The sequence below is a fragment of the Scleropages formosus genome, chromosome 1 (genome assembly GCF_900964775.1).
Source record: "Scleropages formosus chromosome 1, fSclFor1.1, whole genome shotgun sequence".
NCBI classification, from domain to species: Eukaryota; Metazoa; Chordata; class Actinopteri; order Osteoglossiformes; family Osteoglossidae; genus Scleropages; species Scleropages formosus.
In genome coordinates, this window is record NC_041806.1 from 3,800,637 (window position 1) to 3,822,803 (window position 22,167).

Sequence of the window (22,167 nt, forward strand, 5' to 3'; positions counted from 1 at the left end):
GACGTTCCCGCTTTGAAAACAATGACGTCACGTTTGCTGCGACCAACAGTGACGCCTCCTCCGTGTCATCTGACTTCTTCGGGGGATTTCATTGGTCGTTCTCATCTATCTCTCACAATTTTTCTTTTAACCGGCGAAATAGTCCTAACTTCTGCTAAGTGAAAGGCGTGCTAAAAATGTAACAGGCAACGCTTTTTGTGTGTGTAATTCAGATTCAGCCATTTATTTATTTAACAGACCCTTCTCTCCAAAGAGACATACATCTTTCCTCATTTAGGATGCAAATCCATGATTTCAACTTCAGTCTGTTTATGAAAATAAAAAAAAAAATTATTTAAATGTTGTCACAGTGAGCCAAGTTTGACCTCATCGCTCTTTACCATTACTTTAGAGTAACTTACTGGAGCAGTACTCGAAGGCACACGTATCGCATAGCTATTTCCTCTTCACAGTAAGACCAGTTAGTGTGTCAATTCATTCTTGAACAGTGGAGAATATATTGATGATTTTACTTTGAATTACAACCTAAGTCACACACAGAGCAGGAGAAGTGATGGCGGAGCTTTCCGGAAATAATTTGAGTTTATTTAACTCTAATACACTGGGAATACATTATTTTCCTATAATGCCAGAGCTGAATTTCAGAATAGTTTCTGTAAATTGTACTTGAGCCAAGTTATCTCATGTTAATCCCATAACCTGTCCTAACAGAAATGGTATTTCACATAATTCAGACCGTTACTTTTGTAACTTCCCCAACTGAAAGGGCTGTAATTAATGGAATACTAAGAGTTTAAACAGTGAGTCAGGGCTGATCCAAATCAGGCCCGATTGTATTCAGACAGCTGACTCTAATTACCCCCTGTATTAATTTTATTTTCACTTATGACTGTATTGAAAATTGCACACTTCCATTTTTACAGTCATTTCATATCATAACATTATAATTCCTGACCATGCAAGTTGTAAAATATAGACTGGAATTTTGTCAAATTTACAAGCATCCAAATGTATCTTTCTACATACCAACAATACCTTTATTCATTATTTTCATACTAAAGCAGTTTTAAGCCTCCCAGTTCTGCTTTAAATACTGGTATTATACTCTTCTGTATTTTCTCCATTTGATTTACTCATTGACAATAGTCACCGGTAATGCAGAACTGTCTTCTTTAAAAGACATTAAATAAAATCAACTGAAAGAAAGCAAAGAAAATACGATGAATCAGTGGCAAACAGAAATCACAGTCATCTTCCCGTGAGATCTACAATACGTACTAGGGCAAAAATCAATCGTGATGTGACTTCTATGTGCTTCTCCCTCTTTACCATTTGCTTATGAGTCATGGACACTGTGTTCCATTTAAAAATAAAAATAAAATATGTTGCTCATCCTCTTCTCTTTTGCTCCAGATGATGTCATGTGGTGCTGTCTGCTTCTCTCAGCACTCTTTCTCCTCACAGACCTCCTTCTCCTGAAAATGAAAGAGGGAGAGCTGAAAGCTCACTGCTGGACCACCCTTGTGGTCACTTTCCCTCCTTTAAGGTGTGCATTGTCACTTAGTGTTCCTTAATGGGTGCTGTTGGACAAAGAGATGAAAATCAAGATGCTGGAACTCACCAGCAATGGTCCCAGATGTCTATTGTCTACATAGATGTTTATTTTTCTAATTTGCAGATGACTCACTGGACGTCATTTCAGTTCTTTTTTAAACCCAAAGGTCGCTAATGGAAACCAGAAAAGGCAAACAATTGTTTTACTACCCCTATTAAATTCTTAATCTACCACGACTGTGTGTGAAACTCCTTGGGAAAATGGTGCAATCTTGCAGAGATAGAGGATATTGATTTTCAGATTCATCAATGTAGCGTCCGGACGGGAGTCCGACACGGACGCGCGTTGCTATTACGTCCAAACACAGACGAAATATATAATGACTTCACGTGCAGTGTGAGGTTAGACGTGTACGGTGAGTATTGTAAGACACTCGGTGGGAGTGAAACAAGAAACACGAGACCAGGAAACACACACGGTGTTGGAACTACGGTGAACAGTGAAACGCTAATCTGTGAGTCTGACCGCAACCCTGAGACGTGACGAAATACCGGACAGGAACGATGGACCAGGACTGAAGAACAAGAGGCAGGAACTGACGGGACGGGCACTCGGGACTGGAACATGCACACCTAGGAAACAAACTGAGGGAACAAGAGACTACCAATCGCCAACGAAGCACAAGAGAACTGCTGATTAAGAATCCGCGACTAGTTCTGCTCCGCTGGCTCCTTTTATACCTCCATGTCCTACGAGACTGTGAGGTGATAGGTAAGCGTTAGCTAGCGGCACTGAGTGGCGCCGCCTCTGACCAGGAGGGGCAGTGACCCCGTGGGATGTGACAATCAAATGCTTTCCCAACCAATATGGAGGGCTATATATAGAATCCCGAGTCTTTATCTTACAGAACCACTGGACCGTGGCAAGTGACTATTTGTCTTCCAACCAGCAGAATTCAGTGTGAAGTGAACTTCTTACAGCATTGAACATAAATATCATTCATCTCAAAAACAGATTTTGCTTTTGCCCAATTTTCACACATTTTATCATCGCAACAACATTCATCCTGATGCCTGAGGATAATGGTTCAGAGTCCAGCTTCTAGATGTGTTCAGTTTTCAGCTTGGGATTTGTACAAACATCCTATCTCTGAAAGACAAGAATGCTAAAAAAGACAGGAGGAGGAAAGAAACTGTCACGCCCACAAGCGAAGCAGCCGAACCTGACGACAATCGACAAGGCCAGGGATAAGGGCAGAGCTGCCCTGGCACAGGGTTGTGGAATCTTGCGACGCCTCTCTGCTCGGCTTGCAAATTCAACGCTTCGTCCCTTACACCCTGTTCCTCGTTCCCGTGTTCACCTGGCTTTCGACCCCGGTTTGTTTTCCCGTGTCTTGCCCCAGAAACGACGTTTGCGCCCCGGAAGACCAACGCCTGTCCCTGACTGCCGATTTCACCTGCCTCTGTGTTTTTGGATCTGGAATAACACACCCACACTTGGATCTAAAAAACCTACCTCCTGTCTCTGGGTCTTGGCGCTGACAGAAACGGGGTCTTTTTTGTTGATCTTCCACTCAGTTGATCAACAAAAAAAACTTACCCATTAGCAACCCATACTGCACGACTTTGACACCCGAGACAATTGCAGAACCGGTAGTACCTCGTAAAATTTTGTCCTTTTCAATGAGACCAACGGAGTTCATTCAAGTCTAACGTAACCATTGATACTTGTCCCACTAAGTGGTGCCAAAACAAACTAGTGGATCTGAGCTCTGCCAAACTGACCACTGTAAGATTTAAAGTGTGGTTCTGGTCCAAGAGTTTACAACACATCTTCCAACCAACCTTTTCATCCTCTTTATCCTTCTCCATTTTTTTGAGCTCAGCCTCCACAATCTGGAAGAAGTCCTTCTCAGCACGGGCGACCAGATCCTCTGTGGTCACCTCCCCATCGAGCTCTCGGCTCTCGTCCTCCTTGCTCTGCTCTGAACGGCTGCGCTCTTTTAGCCGCATCTCCCGCTGCCGCGCCTCCAGGATTTTCTCTCGCTTTGCCTCTCGCTCAGCCATCTGGCAAAGAAGGGTTGAAGATGGGAATTATTTTAGGTTACCCCTTGTTTGACTCTGCATCTACCTATTTTATCATATTACTTTTGAAAAATATTCATAGTTAGGGAAGGTCTACAAAGGTACTGGGTGGTAAAGAGAACTGGTGCCACGGAAAAGGTCAACATCTTTAATCCCTGGGGGAAACTCATGTTATATGCAGCAAAAAGACACTGGGTTCAAATTATTTTCAGTTGTGCAAATAAATGGAATTCTCAAAACTGCAAGTAAAGCAAATATTATGCAGGTTAGGGGTTAGGGTTAGATTCCTGGTTTAAAAAGTTGCATTTATATGGGTCTTGCACATAGAGCTAATGTACATTTCTGTAAGGAGGGCTCCCAAGGGGTGAATTAAAAGCCAGAGGACTGACGTACCCCCAGTGGCAGATATATAACAGGACAAAGTGCAATTGGGGTACGGATGTGCACGTACGTGACCAACTGGTTACAATTCAACACCTCAGAAGAGAGTATTCAGGTATAAAAAAAACAATGGCCCACAAGTCAATCACTACGGCACCTCCTGCTCTTAAAGCAGTTATGGAGATGCCCTCGGGAGGACTGCAATAGCTACACGTGGTATGTGGTGACACAGCTCTCGGAGCTGGTGGTCGGCATTACCGCGGTGGCCAGGGTCTTCTCGTTACGCTGCATGGTGCACAGGCCTGGAGAGATCTCCAGCAGAGTGGCAGTCCCAAGCTGGGAGCCACATGCCAACAGCCGCCCGTTGTCCTGGACCCGCAGACTGCACAGGGCCTCATCACAAACCTGGTGGCACGGAAGGACACACATGAACAAACGTGAACACACAAAGACATGCACACACATAGCGTCATGTTTCCGAACATACACGAGTACACACCTTTAAAGTGTAGTACAAACGTGTCAAAGCAAGTAAAAAAGCAATAGATCATACATTCATATTTACATGAATAAATTCAAACTATATTTCTTATCATGAATATTATGATTTTTTTGGCTAGTAGATGAAAACACGTGTTATTGCAGTTGTGGATGAATCTGATAATTTTTCTAAGTTATAAGAGTACCCACTTTCACACTGAGAGTGGGATCGTTCCGCTTGAAGAGGAAGTCCCACGCATCTAGCGTTCCATCCATCTTGACCGTGAAGAAGACTGAGGGTCTAACGGGACTCCAGCAGCCATCCATGAGGTAGGCCATGTGGTACCTGCAGCCAGAGAGGGGACGGTTACTGTTACTTGCACGGTAGGTGTAAGTGGCCAAGTCACCCAGCGACCTGAAGAGTCATGTTTCCAAGGCAACTCATAGATAAGAGGAAACATCTGAGCTATAGACATGGTTAAAATCCCAGGAAGAACCCTGCTGCTGTAAGTCTGAACAAGGGACTTGTCTTGAATTTCTTCAGTGAAATATCAGAATTTAATCCAAATCCATGACTTTAATTATATGGCTGTCAACCTTGAATAACAAAATAAGAAATGGAGACCAATTATAGCCTCCGCTGGAAGCCAATGGAATGAAACCTGCTGAGATGGCTATGGCACATTTCTGTGGGGAACCCTTTAATCAAACTTGATCCCTTACTTAGTCCAGATCATGGGGTTTCTCACTTTGTCCACAATCTTACTTAGTCCACATGATGGATGACTCTTTAATGTCCTCGGACCAGATGCGTGCTGTCCAATCTGCTACAGTCAGGAAGTATTTGGGGAAGAAAGGGTTCCTCTGCAGGGCGTAGATAGGGCCATGATGGCCACTGTAGGTGCAGACAATTTTCTCTGCAGGGGTTTTGGCTTTGCGGTTACAGGACACCACCAGTCCCTGCTCTGTCCCAACCATAAACTTTGTAGGCTGCGTGAGAAAACGGAATGAGAGACAGAGGTCAGTGAGAGAGAAGGTAGCGAGATTCCATCTCACAGTTTGGACACAGTAAGAGCGGTCTCACCATGGTGGGCTCAAACTCCAGGGAGACGGCTGTCAGGGCATTCTCCAGGTTTTCCTTCCTGCTGAGATCCAGCACCAGCCTCTCCGTAGGCTCACTCATCTTTCGGATGTCCCACCACAAGACCTTAACAAAGAGAGTGACAAACATAAACTTAATGCCTGCAACACCAGAACCTCTGTCCCAACCACCTGTGATGTGTCTTAATAAAACTTGTGCTCAGGGCCTCCATTGTTATGGAAGACAGTCTAAGGACCCGATGGGAAATGAAGTCCACTGGTGCCTCTTTATACACACATTGAGCTCACCTGTCCGTCAGTGGAGGTGGAGAAGGCATCTGTACCAGTCTTGGACTGCAACCATATCACCTTGTACACGGGGTCTCTGTGGCTGTGCTCAATGGCTGACATCTCCACAGGCTGACCCCCCTTACGGGTGTCCCAGTAGGCTGTCCAGAAACCACCAGAACTGCAGGGTCAGCATGAAGTCTATAAAACTGTCTAGGTACAGTATCTACTTCTAGATGACAATTGAAACAAAAATATGGAGACCCCAGGTCGCCATAATCCTGGGACGAAGAACACTCACTTTCTGAGAATATCAAAAAGGTGCAGAAGAGCTCTGAGGCTGGCTGTGTTTTGCCTAAACAGAAAGCAGACACAAGCAGACAACTGTTCAACAATGAGGGTCCTCACCTATCTGGCCGTTGTAGCTGCCACCCAACAGGATATGAGAGTCCTTAGGGTTGTACTCCAGGCTCACGAGGGGGGACACTGGCTTCAGGGTCAACTCTGGCCGGTTGGGATTCTCTGTAGAGTGTGATGGAGAATAAAATATCAAATATCTGGCCAAAGAACTTCAACTGAGCCCAAAAGTCTGGATGTTCAAATCTCTATTTGGAACCATCTATTGTATCCCTGGGAAATGCCTTTATCTGAAAAAAGACATGAACAGCAAATACATAACAATGACCCTAAATATATACTTTAGAAAACCAAAGAACATTTCAGTATATCCAGGATAAAACCAATCAGTCACACAAGAAGAGGAAGTATTACCGATATCCCATATGTAGGAATCAAAGCTCATATCCTTTGGTGCTCGCTGGAATTCCAGGCAGGAGTAGGCCACGGCTAACTTGTGGTTGCCATCAGGGTGCCAAGAGAGACTGCTAGCTGTGCGCTTCACCTCATTGGGATCTCTGCAGTGAGAGGAGGAACTCTTATTTGGGGCAGAAAGAGCCAAGTCCAGGATCAGACAAAGGTTTTGAAGGGCCAACAAACTGGACTAAGATTAGGTGGCAGCAGATCTGCTGGTTAAGAAGTTTGATGGATGGTCATCTTGTAGACAACACTAGTCCAAAGCTGTTGCTGGACCTCTGACCAAAGTTCCTGAACCCAGCTGCTTCAAGATGTATTAACCCAATGTACTGCAGAACTTCAAGTCATGTAAGCTGTATTGTCTCCATGTCTCCTTGTTCCCTTAAAGACAGCAAGTCCTATGCAGGCAAGTTCACCTGAACACATTGATGGTTTTTGCTGCTGGCTGCTCCTTGGCATCTGTCACCTCCTCCTCATCCTCCTCATCTTCCTCCTCAAAATACTCCTGATATATGTCAATGGCATTGTTTTGCTTGATGGAATGTTCCATTAGCTGCATGTGAAAGGTGGTAAAATCATGTAGAGGGTCATCTTGAGTATAAGTATCGAGTTGTCATTACCATTACTTCATCATGATCTAACCATTGAACTGCTGCCTACGCTTGTAACTAAAATATCTAATACAACTATTGATTGTAAGCAATTCAGAATTCAAAGTTAAGCACTTCTTTGAAATTAAACTAATAACTCTAAACCAGCAAGTCCGATCTTCAACCCTTGTTGATAGTTTACTCAATGACAAATTACAACTATGTGTCACTGAGTGAAAATTGAGGAAGTCTTAAAAGTGCCGCTGAGTTAGTAACTTACTGTGAAAGAAGCTCCTTCCTTTGTTCCATAGTAAAAAAAAATTAAATCCAATTAAGTGCAGCATCCAATAATAGCAGCAAAGTTTTTACTACATTTTCATCTCTTCTTGCCCCTCCTTCACCACTTGTTTTCTCCATCCTTATGGCTGAATAATTTAAAACCAACACTGAAACCATCACCAAGTTCTCCATATCCACCTACTCCACCCGTACCAGGATTCTGAGCAAGACTTCATTCCCTGAATTTCAGCCTTTCTTTGAAATGAATGTCTCTGACCTCCTGATCTCACACCAAGCCAAGATTTACCATCTTGACCCCATTCCTTCTCCTCTTGTGCAGTTCAACACAACTTGTTATTTTTGCTGAATTCTTCTATGATTTGTCATTGATTCCCAAATACCAAAAAACCTGACCATGTCTCAAATGTAAAAAACCTTGTCTTTTTCCAAACCCAGTCCAGAAATTTAGACCATATGTAAGTAGTATAATACATTAAAGTCTTCCTTCTCCCTTTCCTTTACCAAAGCTCTTGAATGAGGTTTTTGAGTTATCCACATTCCTTGCCAGAGTGATCTCTTTATCCATGTTTTCAAATAATTTCATTCATTTCACTGAGAGTAGTCTCCATACAGGGGCAGAAGCTCTCCATTCTGCTAGAGCTGCCTTGTTCTCCTGACTTCTAACTCTTCTTCTTGACCTCTCTAATCCATCTGACATGGTCATCCACCACATCCTGTACCTCCCAATAACAGCTTGTAATCAAAGGAACGGCACTGAAATGGTTTGAGTCTTACCTATCAGGTAGATCATAATAAGGTGGTTTGGTGTGGCTCCCTCTCTGTCCCTCAGTCTCTCTTCGCGGGTGTTCCACAGGACTCGGTACTTGGCCCTTCCTCTTTTAGACCTATACTGATTCTCTTGGCTCTGTCATTGCTTCTCATTGGTCCTTTAATCACTGCTATAGCTGATCTTCTGCCTCGACCATCGAGTTTCTACAACTGATCCAGAGGGCAGCAGCGCAAGTTATATTTGACCTGCCAAAACATTTCTATGTATCTTTTGTCGTGACTCTCTGAACTGGCTTTGTATATCGGGTTCGAAAATCTGGTTAGAGCTTAGAAGACTGTCAGAAAGTCAGCTCCCCAATACCTACAAGACTTGATCTGTCCTTACACCTAGGAAGAGCTTGCTCTTCTACCTCTGGCTGCTTGCTTCCCCACTCAAGAGGGGGTTCTAAAATGAGAGCCCACTATTTATCTGTTACAGTTCCAATGTAATGGATCACATTCCATCTCAGAACTGCTCGATCCCTCCCAGCATTCAAGAATGGGTCTCAAACCCATCTCTTTCAAACCTATTTTTGTCCTAATCTCCTGACAGCTACATAAAAGGAGTGCAAAACCATCTGCTATGATGATGTATGTACTTGATGTTTGAATGTCAGTTCTCCAGGGGGCTACTTAAGTGATGTGAGCCCGCAATACAGTGGTACCACAGACAATCTGTGCTTTGATAATCCTGTGTCTGTGTCTAAAACTCTTCATCTGTTGTATATGATGTAATGCAAATTTGTACACTGTACGCTAAACATTGCAGAGAAAAGCGTCTGACAAATGCATAAAAATTTTACTTGCTACACTTATTTAGCTGATTCTTTTCTCCAAAGCAACATATAAAGTGGAGGTGTGTGTACTTATTTACCATTTATAGAGCTACCTGCCCAACATGCATTAGGGTAATATAATTTTGTACTCACAGTGCCCAGCTGCATGATGGTGTTCATGTAGTTTTCATCCTTTTCCACTTTCTTCCGGAAGCGAATAGTTTGCTCCATTTCCTGGGGGTTCACATCCTTTGGCCAGCCGCCCTCCACATGGTTTATCCCACGGGATTCTGACTCAAAGCGCTCTGTGTTCACCTGGACAGAATTCAAGCACACATTTATAATAATAATAATAATGATAATAATTTGTGGTAGTAGTAATTTTAAACTGTGTCAACTAACTTCATTTTAACAGTTTTACCCAGATGTGAAAAAGTTGTGTTGTGATCTGGGCGAAAACTCACAGCTATAACTGTTGCCAAAGATGATTCTTTCAATCACTGACTTGGGAGGATCAATAGCTGTGATAATGGTTAATATATCAAATAGTTTGCACCTTTAATAAATGGAATATTACTGGCAGGCCAGAGTACCCGGACTGGTAGGGGAGGGGAAAAGGAAGGCAAGGGATGAAAGAGGACATGAAGGGAAGAGAAATGGAAATGAGGGGTGAAAGGCACATTTCCACGACAAAGGTGTACCAACAGCAGCTAAATCTCAAAATTACTAAGAAAATACATAAGCCCCGTCCAAGTGGTCTGAAGTTTACCACATCCCCGTCTTATAAGAGCATGAAAAGGACTTTGAGAGCTGTGACAGCTGAGCCTCTCCCTCCGCTCTCACATGTACTTCAGTGCACTTCAGTGAGTGATTGTAACTGTGGCTGAGTAAACAAACACGAGTCGGGAAAATAACAGATGCAAGGACAGGTGACGACTTCCATGGTGTATTACTGTGGAAATACTGGTATGATTTATACAAAACGGTGTTTCCACGTAATGACACGTCCACCCCGGCCATGCGGCAAGGCAGCGCCCCCACATGGTGTCGCCCCATCCATCCATCCATCCATCCATCCATCCATCCATCCAGGCGCACGTTATTGCGTGATCACGTGGTCTAGAACGTCCAGTGTCAGTGTGTGTCGAGGGGTGAACGTTCATCGGGATCACGTGTCGCACCTTCCCGCCCTGAAGAGAGGGGAACCCGACCGAGCCTCTGACCCACCTCGTGCTCCGACACGTCCGGCGCGCACTGCGCGCCCACGTCGCAGGGGTCCCGCGCCAGGAAAGTGGCCGCGAGCGCCGCGTCCGGCAGCAGGTCCGCGTGCAGCTCGGCGGGCCGGTCGGAGAAGTAGCACGGGCGGCCGAACTCGGAGCGCTTCTTCACGTACACGTACACGATCTCCATGGCGACTCGGACCGGGGGCCGAGCAGGACAGCAGGCTTTAACAGGGGGATTTAGCTGCTCTATGGAACGGAGTCGCAACCTGTAACGGGGGCAGTGAAGGGCGAAACAACGCGTCGACAGACACCGGCTTCGTCGTGTGTCACACACACCAGCCAGGCTTCATCAACGTTCGCAAATTCAATCAAACAAACAAACAAAACAAACGGAGCTGTTCAAGCTGGTCGTTGTCTTGCCAAGTTTGGCAATTTTTCGCACCCGACGAAACTAAAGTATTGGAGGTTAAATAAAACGGCTTCGTTTTCCACCGGCCGGCGATGTCTTCCGCACGCTCCCCTTCGATACCGTTTACTGTATCCTAGCAACGCGGCTCCGCGCTCGCGCTCCACGCGGCCGGTGAGGGACTGACAGGTGCAAGTCACGTGGGGACATTCAGCTACATTTTCGGCTTTCAGCGTTTCGCTACTTTTACCCATTTAAAAATCAGAGTAATTTTTTTACAGTATCAGTTCAGGGTAAGTACTTGGATCAGGAATGGGATTCAGAAGTGGATCTTTCCAGTGTAATTCAGCCAGCAGGTCTAACCATTACATGACCAGTTCCTTAACCATTTCTCTACCGTAACTGTCTCCACCACACGTGCAGGTTATACTGTATGTACACCTGTTTTACTACATAGAATGTAAAATGCTGGAATTCCACTCTTTCTAAAGAAGTGCACAAAAACTCGACATTAAAATTTTCCCAACTATTTTGTGATGAACTAAAAAGAACACACACACAGTCTGAAACTGCTTGTCCTGTCGCGGCAACACAGGGCGCAAGGCTGGAGGGGAAGGGGACGCGCACCCAGGACGGGACACCAGTCTGCCACAAGGCACCCCAAGCAGGACTTGAACCCCAGACCCACCAGAGAGTGGGATCCGGCCAAGCCCACCTCGCCACCGTGCCCACCGAAAAGAACATTTGTTCCTCAAATAGAAAACGGCCACATTTGATAAAACCGAAATAATTTGCAACACTGAGAAATTCAATTTAAACGCATTTTATTATTATTGTTGTTATTCATCCCCTTACAGTGGGGGCACAATACATCAAGCACCATTTCTCAATGGCTGTAGGCAGTGCTACAATGAAACACTTTTACATGCACGGGGAGGGGACTGACCAATGAAGGAAGGAAAACAACAATCAGGAGTCAGAATCATGATCAGAAAATATAATAATAACAATAATAAAAAAACACTTCAGTTTGCAACTAGAGAGAAAGTGTCATCTGCTCTCCAGCGGAAGACGTTGTTAGTTACAGCATGTTAGTTGTCCCACAGGGATATAAAAATCCTCACCCATGGCCTCAGTGGTTTAAGGGTCTGTAGAGGGAGTTCTGGTCCAGACTGGTGCGGCTTGGTCATTTTGTGGTCCAAACCATGCCGTGTGTCCTTTTTCTGACCTTGTCAACTTTTGATGACCTCAGCTTCCTGTAGTGGGCATGAGGTTCTCATTTGGGTTTCAGAAGGGACACACCTATGTTGCAGGTGAGAATGCTTCCGGTATGGTTGTAGATCAGGACTTTTGAAAAGGAACATCTTCCTGCTGTAGTTACACCGCAAAGACAAAACGGGCTGCTTATGATACACTGCGTACTTGAACCGGCTATTTCGAAGACTGGCATGAGAATCGTTTCATCCTTGAATGAACATTAAGAGCTCCACTTAAGGAAGAGGGAACCAGTCGTTTGGTGTGTTAATGCACGCATCACGGACGCAAAATTTTAACAGTGACCGTTGTTATGCCTGCTCAGACATGGTGTAGCCTTACTCATACACTGTGGAACCTTCTTTGGAACAGATCACTAGGGGGAAATAACCCTGACACCTAACTGCCTGAGCTGTTATGTTATAGACCACTCTACTGGTTGATGGCCTGATGTTACTTTGGGGTAGCTCAACCTGCTGCTTCCCACTGCTGCAAGTGAGCAGTTAGAACTGTACTTTTGAAATTTTGAGATTTGGCCATGCTAAAACCATGGAAACTGTGCTGAATCTCACACATAGGTCATATAGGGTCACAAGCTAAGAGACATATCTATTTTCAGGACATTGACTTGGACACAGCTCTGGAATAGTTAATATGTTGGCAGAGTGCATTTGGTGGAGACTGAAAAACTGCAGATGTACACAGAATGGAGTTGCACATGCCATAGGTATTTTGGGTTTTGACAGAATAACAATCCTTCACCCTTCAGGTGGACTGGGTCTTGTCTCAATGTCAGTACTCCACTCTTTAGGTACTTGGGGTTTAGTTACAATCGTTCAACCTTCATTTATTCTGGGTCTTGTGTCAATGTGAATCCTTAAGGTATTTTGGGTCTTGCTTTAATGACCATTCTTTGTCCTTTAGGCGTTTTGGTCTTAACTACAATCTTTCATTCTACAGGAATTTTGCATCTGGTCTCAATGTCAACCCTTCATCCTTCAGATATGTTGGGTCTGGTCTCAATGTCAATCCTTCATCTGTCAGATATGTTGGGTCTGTTCTCAGTGTCAATCCCTCATCCTTCAGTTATTCTGCTTTTGGATCATTGTCAATCCTTCAGGTGTTTTCAGTCTTAACTACAATCCTTCATCTTTTCAGCATTTTGCATCTTTTTTTAATGTCAGTCCTTCATCCTTCACATATATTGGGTCTTATCTTGGTGTCAGTAAGTGGCAGCCCTTTATCCTTCAGGTATTTTGGGTCTTTGGGTCAGTCCTTCAACCTTTCCATCCATATTTTCCATGTTTTTGGCCGTCTTGTCCAGAAAGGCCTTAAGGAACGACTGGATATTTTTCTCTTTGTGCTTTAGGTTCTTTGACCAAGCTTTGGGACCCGTGTTAAGGAAAGGAGGAGATTCAGGCACAGAGGACACACGCTCAGTCTTGTACAACAAGGACAACTACAGCCATCACCTTGTTACATCTCAGCTTAGCACAGCTACTTTAGATGTCATGACATCCCACAAGACAGGGGGTGACATAAGCGAGTGTGTCAGGGAATTCCCTGTGAGTTGTGCTTCTCGGTCTCTTTGATCTTATGGACACGCGCAAACTCAAATTTACCCTGATTCCATAAAGAAGTAGCAAATCCTGCACTGCATTAAAAGACAAGAATTTCGAATGTTATGCATTCTGTCACAAGACATAAAGACGCTGCTACTTCCTGTATCATGTGGCATGAATTAGAAATAATTTGGCTAACTGCAGTCATTTATTTGAGACATGTGAGGAATTTTGACGTAAAAGCAAAACAGCTGAAGAAGCCCCTGTCATGCTGGAAATCAAATCTCACCTGCTATTTGTCTCGGACTCCGTTTTCATTTAATAAACGGTTTACAACAGCAATTACTTTTCATTTCACCATCTTTTGAACAAACACATCCATTATGTAAGAGATGTTACGGAAACGTACAGACAAGAGTCTATTTCTTCGTTGTACAACGTGGACACAGAATTTACTGCATATGGGCTTAAAGGCTTTATTAATGGTCTCAGATTGTTTATAAAAAGTTGCGTTTTGGGATGCACCGGCTTGGACAAAAAGTCTGCAAGAACAATTGGCCAAGGTCATGGTTTAAACTCTGTGGTTGGTGTACAGTGCTTGGCCACATCAGATGGCTCAACCATCTAGTGATATGATGAAAATTTCCCATGAGCCCTTGCTGGAGCTGACATGCTGTCCATTAGCCAGTCCAGACGAGATGAAGAGACATTTATTCACAAATCGTTACGGCTATTGCTCGAGTGTGGGAAGACCTAACTTTACGTAAGATATCGAAGAGGGAGTCGGACATCGGCTTGGAGTCGATCGCAAGGTCTGAGGTCGTAGAGGAGCTCAAAAGCGCCCCTGAGGTCCTGCACGGAGGTGGTTTGGGGCATCCATCCACACAGTCTCTCCGAGAATGACAAAGCTGTGTCGCGCGGTTTGCGTGACCGCTGGAGGACTGAGAGGTGGGGATGCGCCGTTGCTCTACGCTTGGAAGTCACTCCCGAAGTGTCTCATTTGGTCGTCCGTCATCGAAAGGTAATTGGCCCTCATGCTCGGGGAGTACTGCGGGACACAGAGAGAGAGAGAGAGAGAGAGAGAGAGAGAGAGAGAGAAACACAGTCACAAGGCGTGTTTGGGGAAGTCAGCTGGGAAACACACACGTACATATTTCAGTTTTTCCATTCGGGACCAAAGGTACCAATAAAGGGTGTTTTTGAGGGACAGATGGGAGACTTCAGCTTGTCATTTTTTAGAGAGGTCTTCTCTAAAAACAGAAGCCAATGCAACAACTGGGAGCACAGGGAGAAGCAAGTGGACGAACATTGGATCCGATTCGGGACACAGATGGTACAGCGCCGGCTGGACGTGTACCGCGGTGACTCGGGTGACGGGTGCCAAGGGACGAGGCGGCGGGGCGCAACTCGGGAATTCTATAGCAGGCCCACCCGCCGCGCTCGGGGCTATAGAATTGAGCTCAGTGCGTCCACCTCATGCATACGGACAAGGGCAGGGGTCAAAGGTGAGGGGTCCAAATGTTGTGATTTCACATCATCCGGCAGAATACCACATCCAGAACGTGCTGCCCCCCATCAGACACAAACCCGCATCGTTAAACCTGGCTGGTCGACACCAATCATGGGAGTTAATTGACAGAAGCGAAGCCGGCAAATCACTGAGAACCATGCAGGTGGGAAGGAGGTGAAAGCAGACTGTCACCAGACAAGGGGGCGAGAGCGCCCACACGGCAGGGTGGAATGGAAACAGCGACGACGGGGGGGGGGGGGGGGGGGGGGGAGGGTTTAGTACTTCCCGCTAGACGGAGAAAATCCGGAGGAGAGCTTCAACTTACTCGGTTTCTAAGTGGCTGAGAGTATAGCTCCAAAAAAGGGGATTAAAGAAAAGGAGAAGGGGAACAAAGACAAACGTACAAACAAACAAACAAACAAACAAAAAATAAGAAGAAGATATTAGCTGGAAAATAGGGAATCACTTCACACAGGGGGCTGCGATTTGGCCTAACAAAAGAAAAAAGAACGCAGGGATGCTGGACATGTGCTTCTCCTCAAGACGGTTCCAGCCCACAAAACAAGAGCTACTTCAAGATTTGAAATGGGAAGAAAAAAAAAAAATTGAATCAAGATATTTAGAGCATGTTTGTGATACAAAGCGAGGGGGTGCGGTGGCGCAGTGGGTTGGACCACAGTCCTGCTGTCCGGTGGGTCTGGGGTTCGAGTCCCGCTTGGGGTACCTTGCGACGGACTGGCGTCCCGTCCTGGGTGTGTCCCCTCCCCCTCCGGCCTTACGCCCTGTGTTGCCGGGTAGGCTCCGGTTCCCCGTGACCCCATATGGGACAAGCGGCTCTGAAGATGTGTGTGTGTGTGTGATACAAAGCAGTTCAAAAATAAATAAATAAAAGACAGGATCAAAATTTTGCACGTGAACATGCCAAGACCAATCAACAGCAGTGAGAAATAGAGCCTCCTCAGTTGCAGGTGTTGCTCTGTGCCTTTAAGAAGGGATCCGGGTTCGAATCAATGTTACGCCACAATAACTCAGCAGGATATCCAGGTACCCAAACTGTCCCCCGTCCAGGGTCTCACACCCGCTCGTCACTCAGAGCTCCCTTGCACACTTCAGCAAAGCCTACAGCGCACAAAGCGGAAAAAGAAGGGGGCGGCGTGCGTCTGCGTTGGCATCTGTCTGGAGCTTTGAATACGATATGTCAAAGTATGACAACTGGGGCGAGGAAAGAAACGTACAAAAAAAAAAAAAATGATGCAGATCTTCCATCCTAAAACGCAACCAGCAATACAAATCTGAATAATATTTCAAGATCTGAAATGTTGCGTTCAACTGTGTTTTACCAGATTTTTTCCAAAATATGGCTTTTTATTTTGAAAGAACTGTGCTAATGTCCCTTTTTTAAATATTGCATTCCAGAGATTTTTTTTTTTTTTTCAAAACCTGTGTGTAGGTTTGAATTTATGAAGTCTCACTTGGTTCTTCTTTAAACAAGACACAAATACTGGATGAAATTAAACAGATTTATGAACTCTCCAATATGACAACGATTCCAGTGGAATTCACTACATTTCCCATTATGCAACACTCTCTCTCTCTCTCTCTTACTCACACACACACACACACACACACACACACACACACACACAAACTGCTTGTCCCAAGTGGGATCGCTGTGAACTGGAGCCTAATTCAGGGCATAAAGCTAGAGGGGGAGAGGACACTACAGCAGGCTTAGGGGCTCAAACCATCGCCCTTCAACTGCAAGGTGACAACTCTAACCACTACGCCACCTGATGCCCCTAATTGAACCCGGTTCTTTGCTCTGCGGTGGAGTCGTTCAGAAGACGACTGGGGGCGGCGGAGCAGGAAAAGCAAAGTTTAAAGCAGAGCTCAGGTGTAATTAATACCGAAAACAGGGGTTTTCATTGCAATGGAGTGGCGCCCCGTCTAGGGCCCCCCCTGCCCGACACCCTATGCTTCTGGGATAGACCCTGGACGACCGCGACCATGATTTTGAAAAGTTGATGGATGTTCTGATACGTCAAGGCGCCATCAAGGCACAAAACATGTAATGTTTGCTGATGGCCTTCATCCAGCCCAACTGAAATCACACCACGCCCTCTAGTAAAGTACCACGGTAATTAAGAAGGGAACCGAGTAACCTGAATTAAAAACACAGGAACGAGGAAAGCGGGTCGAGGGAGGAGAGAGATACTGTAGACTGAGAGCTGGTCCCTGCCTGGAACCCGCCGCCGAACACGCATCTCATCGGTATGCTGGCCCTGGGTGGGAGCCCGAACTTGTCCTCTCAAATAGGGGCCAAGAGATGAAAATGATATTGGACTGGCCTGAATCAGTGCATGTTACACTGCAAACACAGTGAAAATGCAGTGAAAGACCAGGACCTTCTTGATTGCGTGAACCGGGTATTTTATTGCACAATCACGTTCCAGCTGTGATGTCAAGTGCCATCCTGAGCCCTGGAGAAACCCTAGACGCTTAAGTGAGGTTCACCGCGGGCGCACAGCGTCATCACAGGAAAGACTTGGCCTCCGGGACCCAACGCACCGAGGGGGGCGGGGAGCCTCGGCCGATCAGCGGGACGTTCTCGTACCGGGGGTTCCCCCCGAAGAGCACCGACTGGTTCCTGGAGGAGAGGAAGAGAACCGGAGGGATGGTCAGTAGCGTTACACGGTTAAGTTGTACGCTGGCTCCTCGAGCGACGAACGTTCGAATGACAAAGTTTTACAAAAGAGATACAAGGTTTTTCGGTGTATTTATATTAATGACATTTTCTTTTCGTTATTTCTTTGTTTTCCGAAATTGCTGTTTCCGTGGGCAGCTGAGAGAAGGCGGTTAAGCTCACCGAGACGGAACGGGACCGCCTTCATCCAGCTCGCTTCCACCGTGTTTACATCCCGCGTTTGGCGTTCCAGTAACGGGTGGCGAACGGCGCACGTGTTTATGACATTAATTGGTCTTACAGTCGACACTGAATGGTCTGTGTAGACGATATACTTTGATGAGATTTTAAATTTTAGTTTTAATTTAAGTGTTAAAGTTTTTTTCTTTGTTTTCCTGTTTCACTTGTTGCAGCAATTTTCCAGCTTTTTGCAGAACCGAACCTGTAAGTGAATCGAGGGTCGTTGCAATGATTAATCTGTTGCCTAAACGTACGAAACTGAAATGCCGATGACATCATACTGATGACATTTCTTATTTTCAGCAGTTCTGAATCAGTTTTACCTTGAACGTAGTCCGAATTTCTTTTTAAAAATCGGGATGCAAACGAATAAATATTCTAGCTTTGCTTGGAATTTTTAGAGAACTTAACCAGGGATCCATCACTAAGGCACATCTCTACTATTTGGCCATCGCCGCCTGTGACGCAGCAGTAGAGTTGACTTTGCATTTATGAACGAATCAAATTACGAACAGGTTGACTACCCCCGTTGCGTCCGTAAGGAGCCGGCGCGCTTCTACTCACATGTACTCGGACACGGGCGCGTTGGACACGGCCTGGGCGGGGGGGTGCAGGCTGCTCTGGCTGCCCAGGCTGCTGCTGTAGCTACAGAAGCTGTGCACGTTGCCCCGGGTGGGGTTGTGAGCCGCCATACGCCGCGCCTGCGGGTTGAATGGATCGTCCTCGTCGATGTCCTCGTAGTCGCGGTCCCTGCGGAGGAGGGTCCAGAGCGCATCTCCTCTTACTGCGAGCAGGATGCAAGGTGGTAGGTGGTAGGGGGGTGTGGACGAAGTAGGGGAGGGGCTGGGGTGCTCCTTCTCGACGAGATGCTTTCCAATTTGAGAACAGGGGGCGGGGCCTGGGAAAGGTGGGGCTTGGCTGATGCGCTCACCTGACCGCGATGTGCCTGAGGGCGCGGGGGATGGTGCACAGCATGGTACAGAAGGAGCAGACCGCCAGCAAGGAGAACAGGCAGAGGTAGAGAAGGCCCTCCACGCCATCGTAGCACTCGCCCACCAGAGCGTCCAGGTAGTCCTGCAGGGTGTGAGCAACCACACACACACACACACACACACACGTACCCACAAATGCACAGAAGGCTGATCAGGCAGGGCATGATCACCTCCATTGGTCTACGCCCCAGCTATTTTTGTGCATCTAATACACATGGGATAAGGGGTCGGGACCCTCACCTTGTGCAGACCCCGGCAGTCGAGCAGCGCTGTCAGCTGGTGCAGACTGGACTCGGACGAGTTCAGCAGGAGTTGTATGCCCAGCAGGTCTCTCTGGTGGCAACACAGGCATGGAGAACATCAGTGGGAGGCACGGGTCCGAGGACACGCAGCGCTTTCCGTCCCGGGGCATCCCATACACAGCCGCGTGTTAGAAGCCTCGTGACATCATCGGCGCAGCATCACCGCCAAGGCGTCCCTGCGGACTCATACACACACAGCCGCTCTGCCGTTTTCTTCATTTAATGTCTCGCCACAAAACATCACGGAGCGTTACAACGATTTATTTCATAGCCCATGTATACAGCTGGCAACTTCTAAAACTATTGTTAATTCATTATATTATCACGACTAATATTTGTTTCCTTTGTTCAAGGTCACTTACGATGTTTGGTTTGTGCACTAAGCTACTTACAGCGATTTACCCATTTGCTCCAGTATTACCCGTACAGCCGGGTCACTTTTGCTGGATCAGTTGAAAGTAAGTGCCCCTGAACAAGGGTACGACAGCAGGAGTGGGGATCGGAACCCAGGTTCTTGAGCGGCTGGCGGCGCCCACTCTTATTTCGATTTACTCCCAACGAACGAGGGGGCGAGTTAAGAGGGATGGTGGAAACACGGTCTGTTCAGCTGTGTCTCTGCTTTTGCTACTGTCTGTCACTAAGTCTGATGATCATATATAACTCTTCTTCCTCCCTCTCACGACCCCGGATGACCACCTGTGCAAGTTGTCAGTATGCAGCTAATGCCCTCTAATGGAGCGTCCATCACCAGTCCAGCGAGGCGCCAATCCCAGGTTCCCCGGCCCCGTGACTCACCTCGGCGGTGGGGAAGAGCGGCACGGCGAACTGCAGCAGACCTTGGACCTGGATCTGCATGGTGGTCAGGGACCTCTGGAAGATGGTGAGCGACTGCACAGACAGACAAGCGCCACGCTCGGATCATGGAGGTGCAGCAAACGCGAGAAGCGTGCGGTGTGTTTGCACATCTCCTCCAGCAGAAGGCGCCAGTTCCCGCAATTCACCCCGCGCCTTCGAAGAGGCCCCCAGCGTAGCGCTACCTGGCAGCGCTCTCCATCGCTGCAACACCCCGAAACGTTAACCGCCACGGGCGCGGGTCACGGACGCAGAGGGTGAGAGCTGCTGCTTCACAACGGTTAAATTCCAGCTTCGAAAGGGAAACAGCCAGATATTAAGACGGCGTCTTACTCTGGCGAGGGATCCCGGGAGGGTTGTCCATCCATAAACACGCACACGGCACACAATGACCCCCAAAGCGGAGAGCGCGATCCATCTCCTTTGATTCTGAAGCTGGGTCTCGGGGTCCGCTAACTGAGAGCGCCGCTGCCGATCTCGATTTTATCGCCGCGTTCTGACCGCCCCGAGTTTCGTTCACTGGGCTCTTAGGGCCGGAAACGCAGCGGGCGAGAAAACGAGAGAGGGGCGTCTGAGTGGGAGAGCGTCGAATGGCCAAGGTCTGCTCATGGCCTTTGAGAACTTAGAGGGATGTATTTATTTGTTTGTTTGTTTATTACATGATTTCCTCAATTCTAAAAATGCACATTTCTTCAAATTTTAACGACTTGAAAATCGAGATGCGTCTTAAAAGCTGCGCGTTCGTAAAATAAATCAGTCCACCATTTGCATTGCATATAAAAAGTGAGAAATAAATGAATATTTAAAACTAATTTAAAATGCCAATTTAATTTTTTTTTATTTTCTTTTACCAATTTGAACATAGCCTGATGTTAATAAAAATGTTCAAACTCCAACGGTGTAATTTTTGCTCATTGTAGCTGTATCCAAGACTTTTACAGAACCTACCCGGCAAATGAATCAAGGTGTATTTCTGCTATTACACTTTTACCGATTGTATAGATTATAAAGCAAACCAAAAGTGGCCAGATGCTGAGTGATGCCGCACGTGTTTCAAGTTAATAGAGGACAACGAAAGCGTGATGATGGACTGGCGTCCCGTCCACGGTGATCCCGAACTCACTCCCTGGGTTTCCAGCAGTGAAACCGCATCTTTCCATCGCAAACTGATGACTCTGCTACCCGCTGCACAAGATTCACAAAAATATCCCACAAATGCACCCGTAGTAGAATTACAGCGCACGATATCGAGACAAAAATGTAAAGCGCAAGGCTGAGACACGAACGGTGCTACACAGAGCGTCTTCTGGCGATCCGCAGATCTTGGTGTTACCTGCTGGAAGGGGTTCGGGAGGCTCTGGCTGCAGTACAAGTAGTAATGAAGAATATCTGCAAAAAAGGAGATGCGCTGAATACGCAGCTCTAGAAGCTTTCCTTCACCCCCCCCAGTGCACCGAGGTGGGTCGGTGCTTCCCCTCAAAGCCATAGCTGTGATCACATTTTTGAACACGGCGGATGAGCGGCAGCACCGCTTCGCTCACCACTCACCAGCGCTGATGAAGTCCTTGGTCTGGTTCATGAGGAACTTGTCCGGGGCCACGCAGAAGTCACTGGCGCCCTGAGGACGAGACGACGACAAGGACACCTTCGATTATTTACCCACTTACACAGCTGGGTAATTTTACTGGAGCAATTTTAGGGTAAGTACCTCTGCTTATGGATAGAACGGCTGGGGGTGGGATTCAAACCTGCGGCCTTTGGGTTCAAGGGCAGCAGCTGTAACTACTCTGCTACCAGCTGTCCCATATAATCATATTTTAATTCATCAGTGATGCTCAGAAACCAGCTACGAGCTGTAGACACTGTGGAAGTGAGTTGAATTAAGGCGGCCCTTCGCTATTATTCGGTTTGAATGTGTTTTTTACTGGCGCTTACGGGCTGGGTGCGTGAACACCGTTCCGTCCGTTCCGATACAAACACAAATTTTTC

At 46.5% G+C, this 22,167-nt stretch overlaps 2 protein-coding genes across 3 annotated transcripts in view; both read right to left on the bottom strand.

Moving 5' to 3' along the window:
- Positions 1-968: 968 nt before the first annotated feature.
- On the bottom strand, positions 969-10,564 carry LOC108930181 (dynein intermediate chain 2, axonemal-like). The gene is made up of 12 exons (XM_018745301.2): positions 10,382-10,564; positions 9,308-9,469; positions 7,098-7,234; positions 6,640-6,782; positions 6,277-6,390; positions 5,890-6,029; positions 5,585-5,707; positions 5,267-5,490; positions 4,711-4,846; positions 4,279-4,425; positions 3,400-3,621; positions 969-1,475 (listed from the first exon to the last, which is right to left on the bottom strand). The coding sequence occupies exons 1-12, from the start codon at positions 10,562-10,564 to the stop codon at positions 1,443-1,445; spliced, it is 1,764 nt and encodes a 587-aa protein (XP_018600817.2). The 3' UTR covers positions 969-1,442.
- Positions 10,565-11,624: 1,060 nt separating this feature from the next.
- Positions 11,625-22,167, bottom strand: part of ttyh2 (tweety family member 2) — a 54,656-nt gene continuing 44,113 nt past the window's right edge. Inside the window, exons 7-15 of one of the 2 annotated variants that reach the window (XM_018745474.2) lie at positions 21,727-21,796; positions 21,512-21,567; positions 20,122-20,214; positions 19,265-19,357; positions 18,964-19,106; positions 18,597-18,782; positions 17,678-17,756; positions 15,435-15,449; positions 11,625-14,647 (exon numbers count right to left, since the gene is read on the bottom strand). In XM_018745474.2, the coding sequence (XP_018600990.2) occupies positions 14,567-14,647; positions 15,435-15,449; positions 17,678-17,756; positions 18,597-18,782; positions 18,964-19,106; positions 19,265-19,357; positions 20,122-20,214; positions 21,512-21,567; positions 21,727-21,796 (816 nt within the window). In that variant the 3' untranslated portion in view covers positions 11,625-14,566. The remainder of the gene's footprint in view (positions 14,648-15,434; positions 15,450-17,677; positions 17,757-18,596; positions 18,783-18,963; positions 19,107-19,264; positions 19,358-20,121; positions 20,215-21,511; positions 21,568-21,726; positions 21,797-22,167) is intronic. The other variant, XM_018745475.2, reaches the window with a different exon arrangement.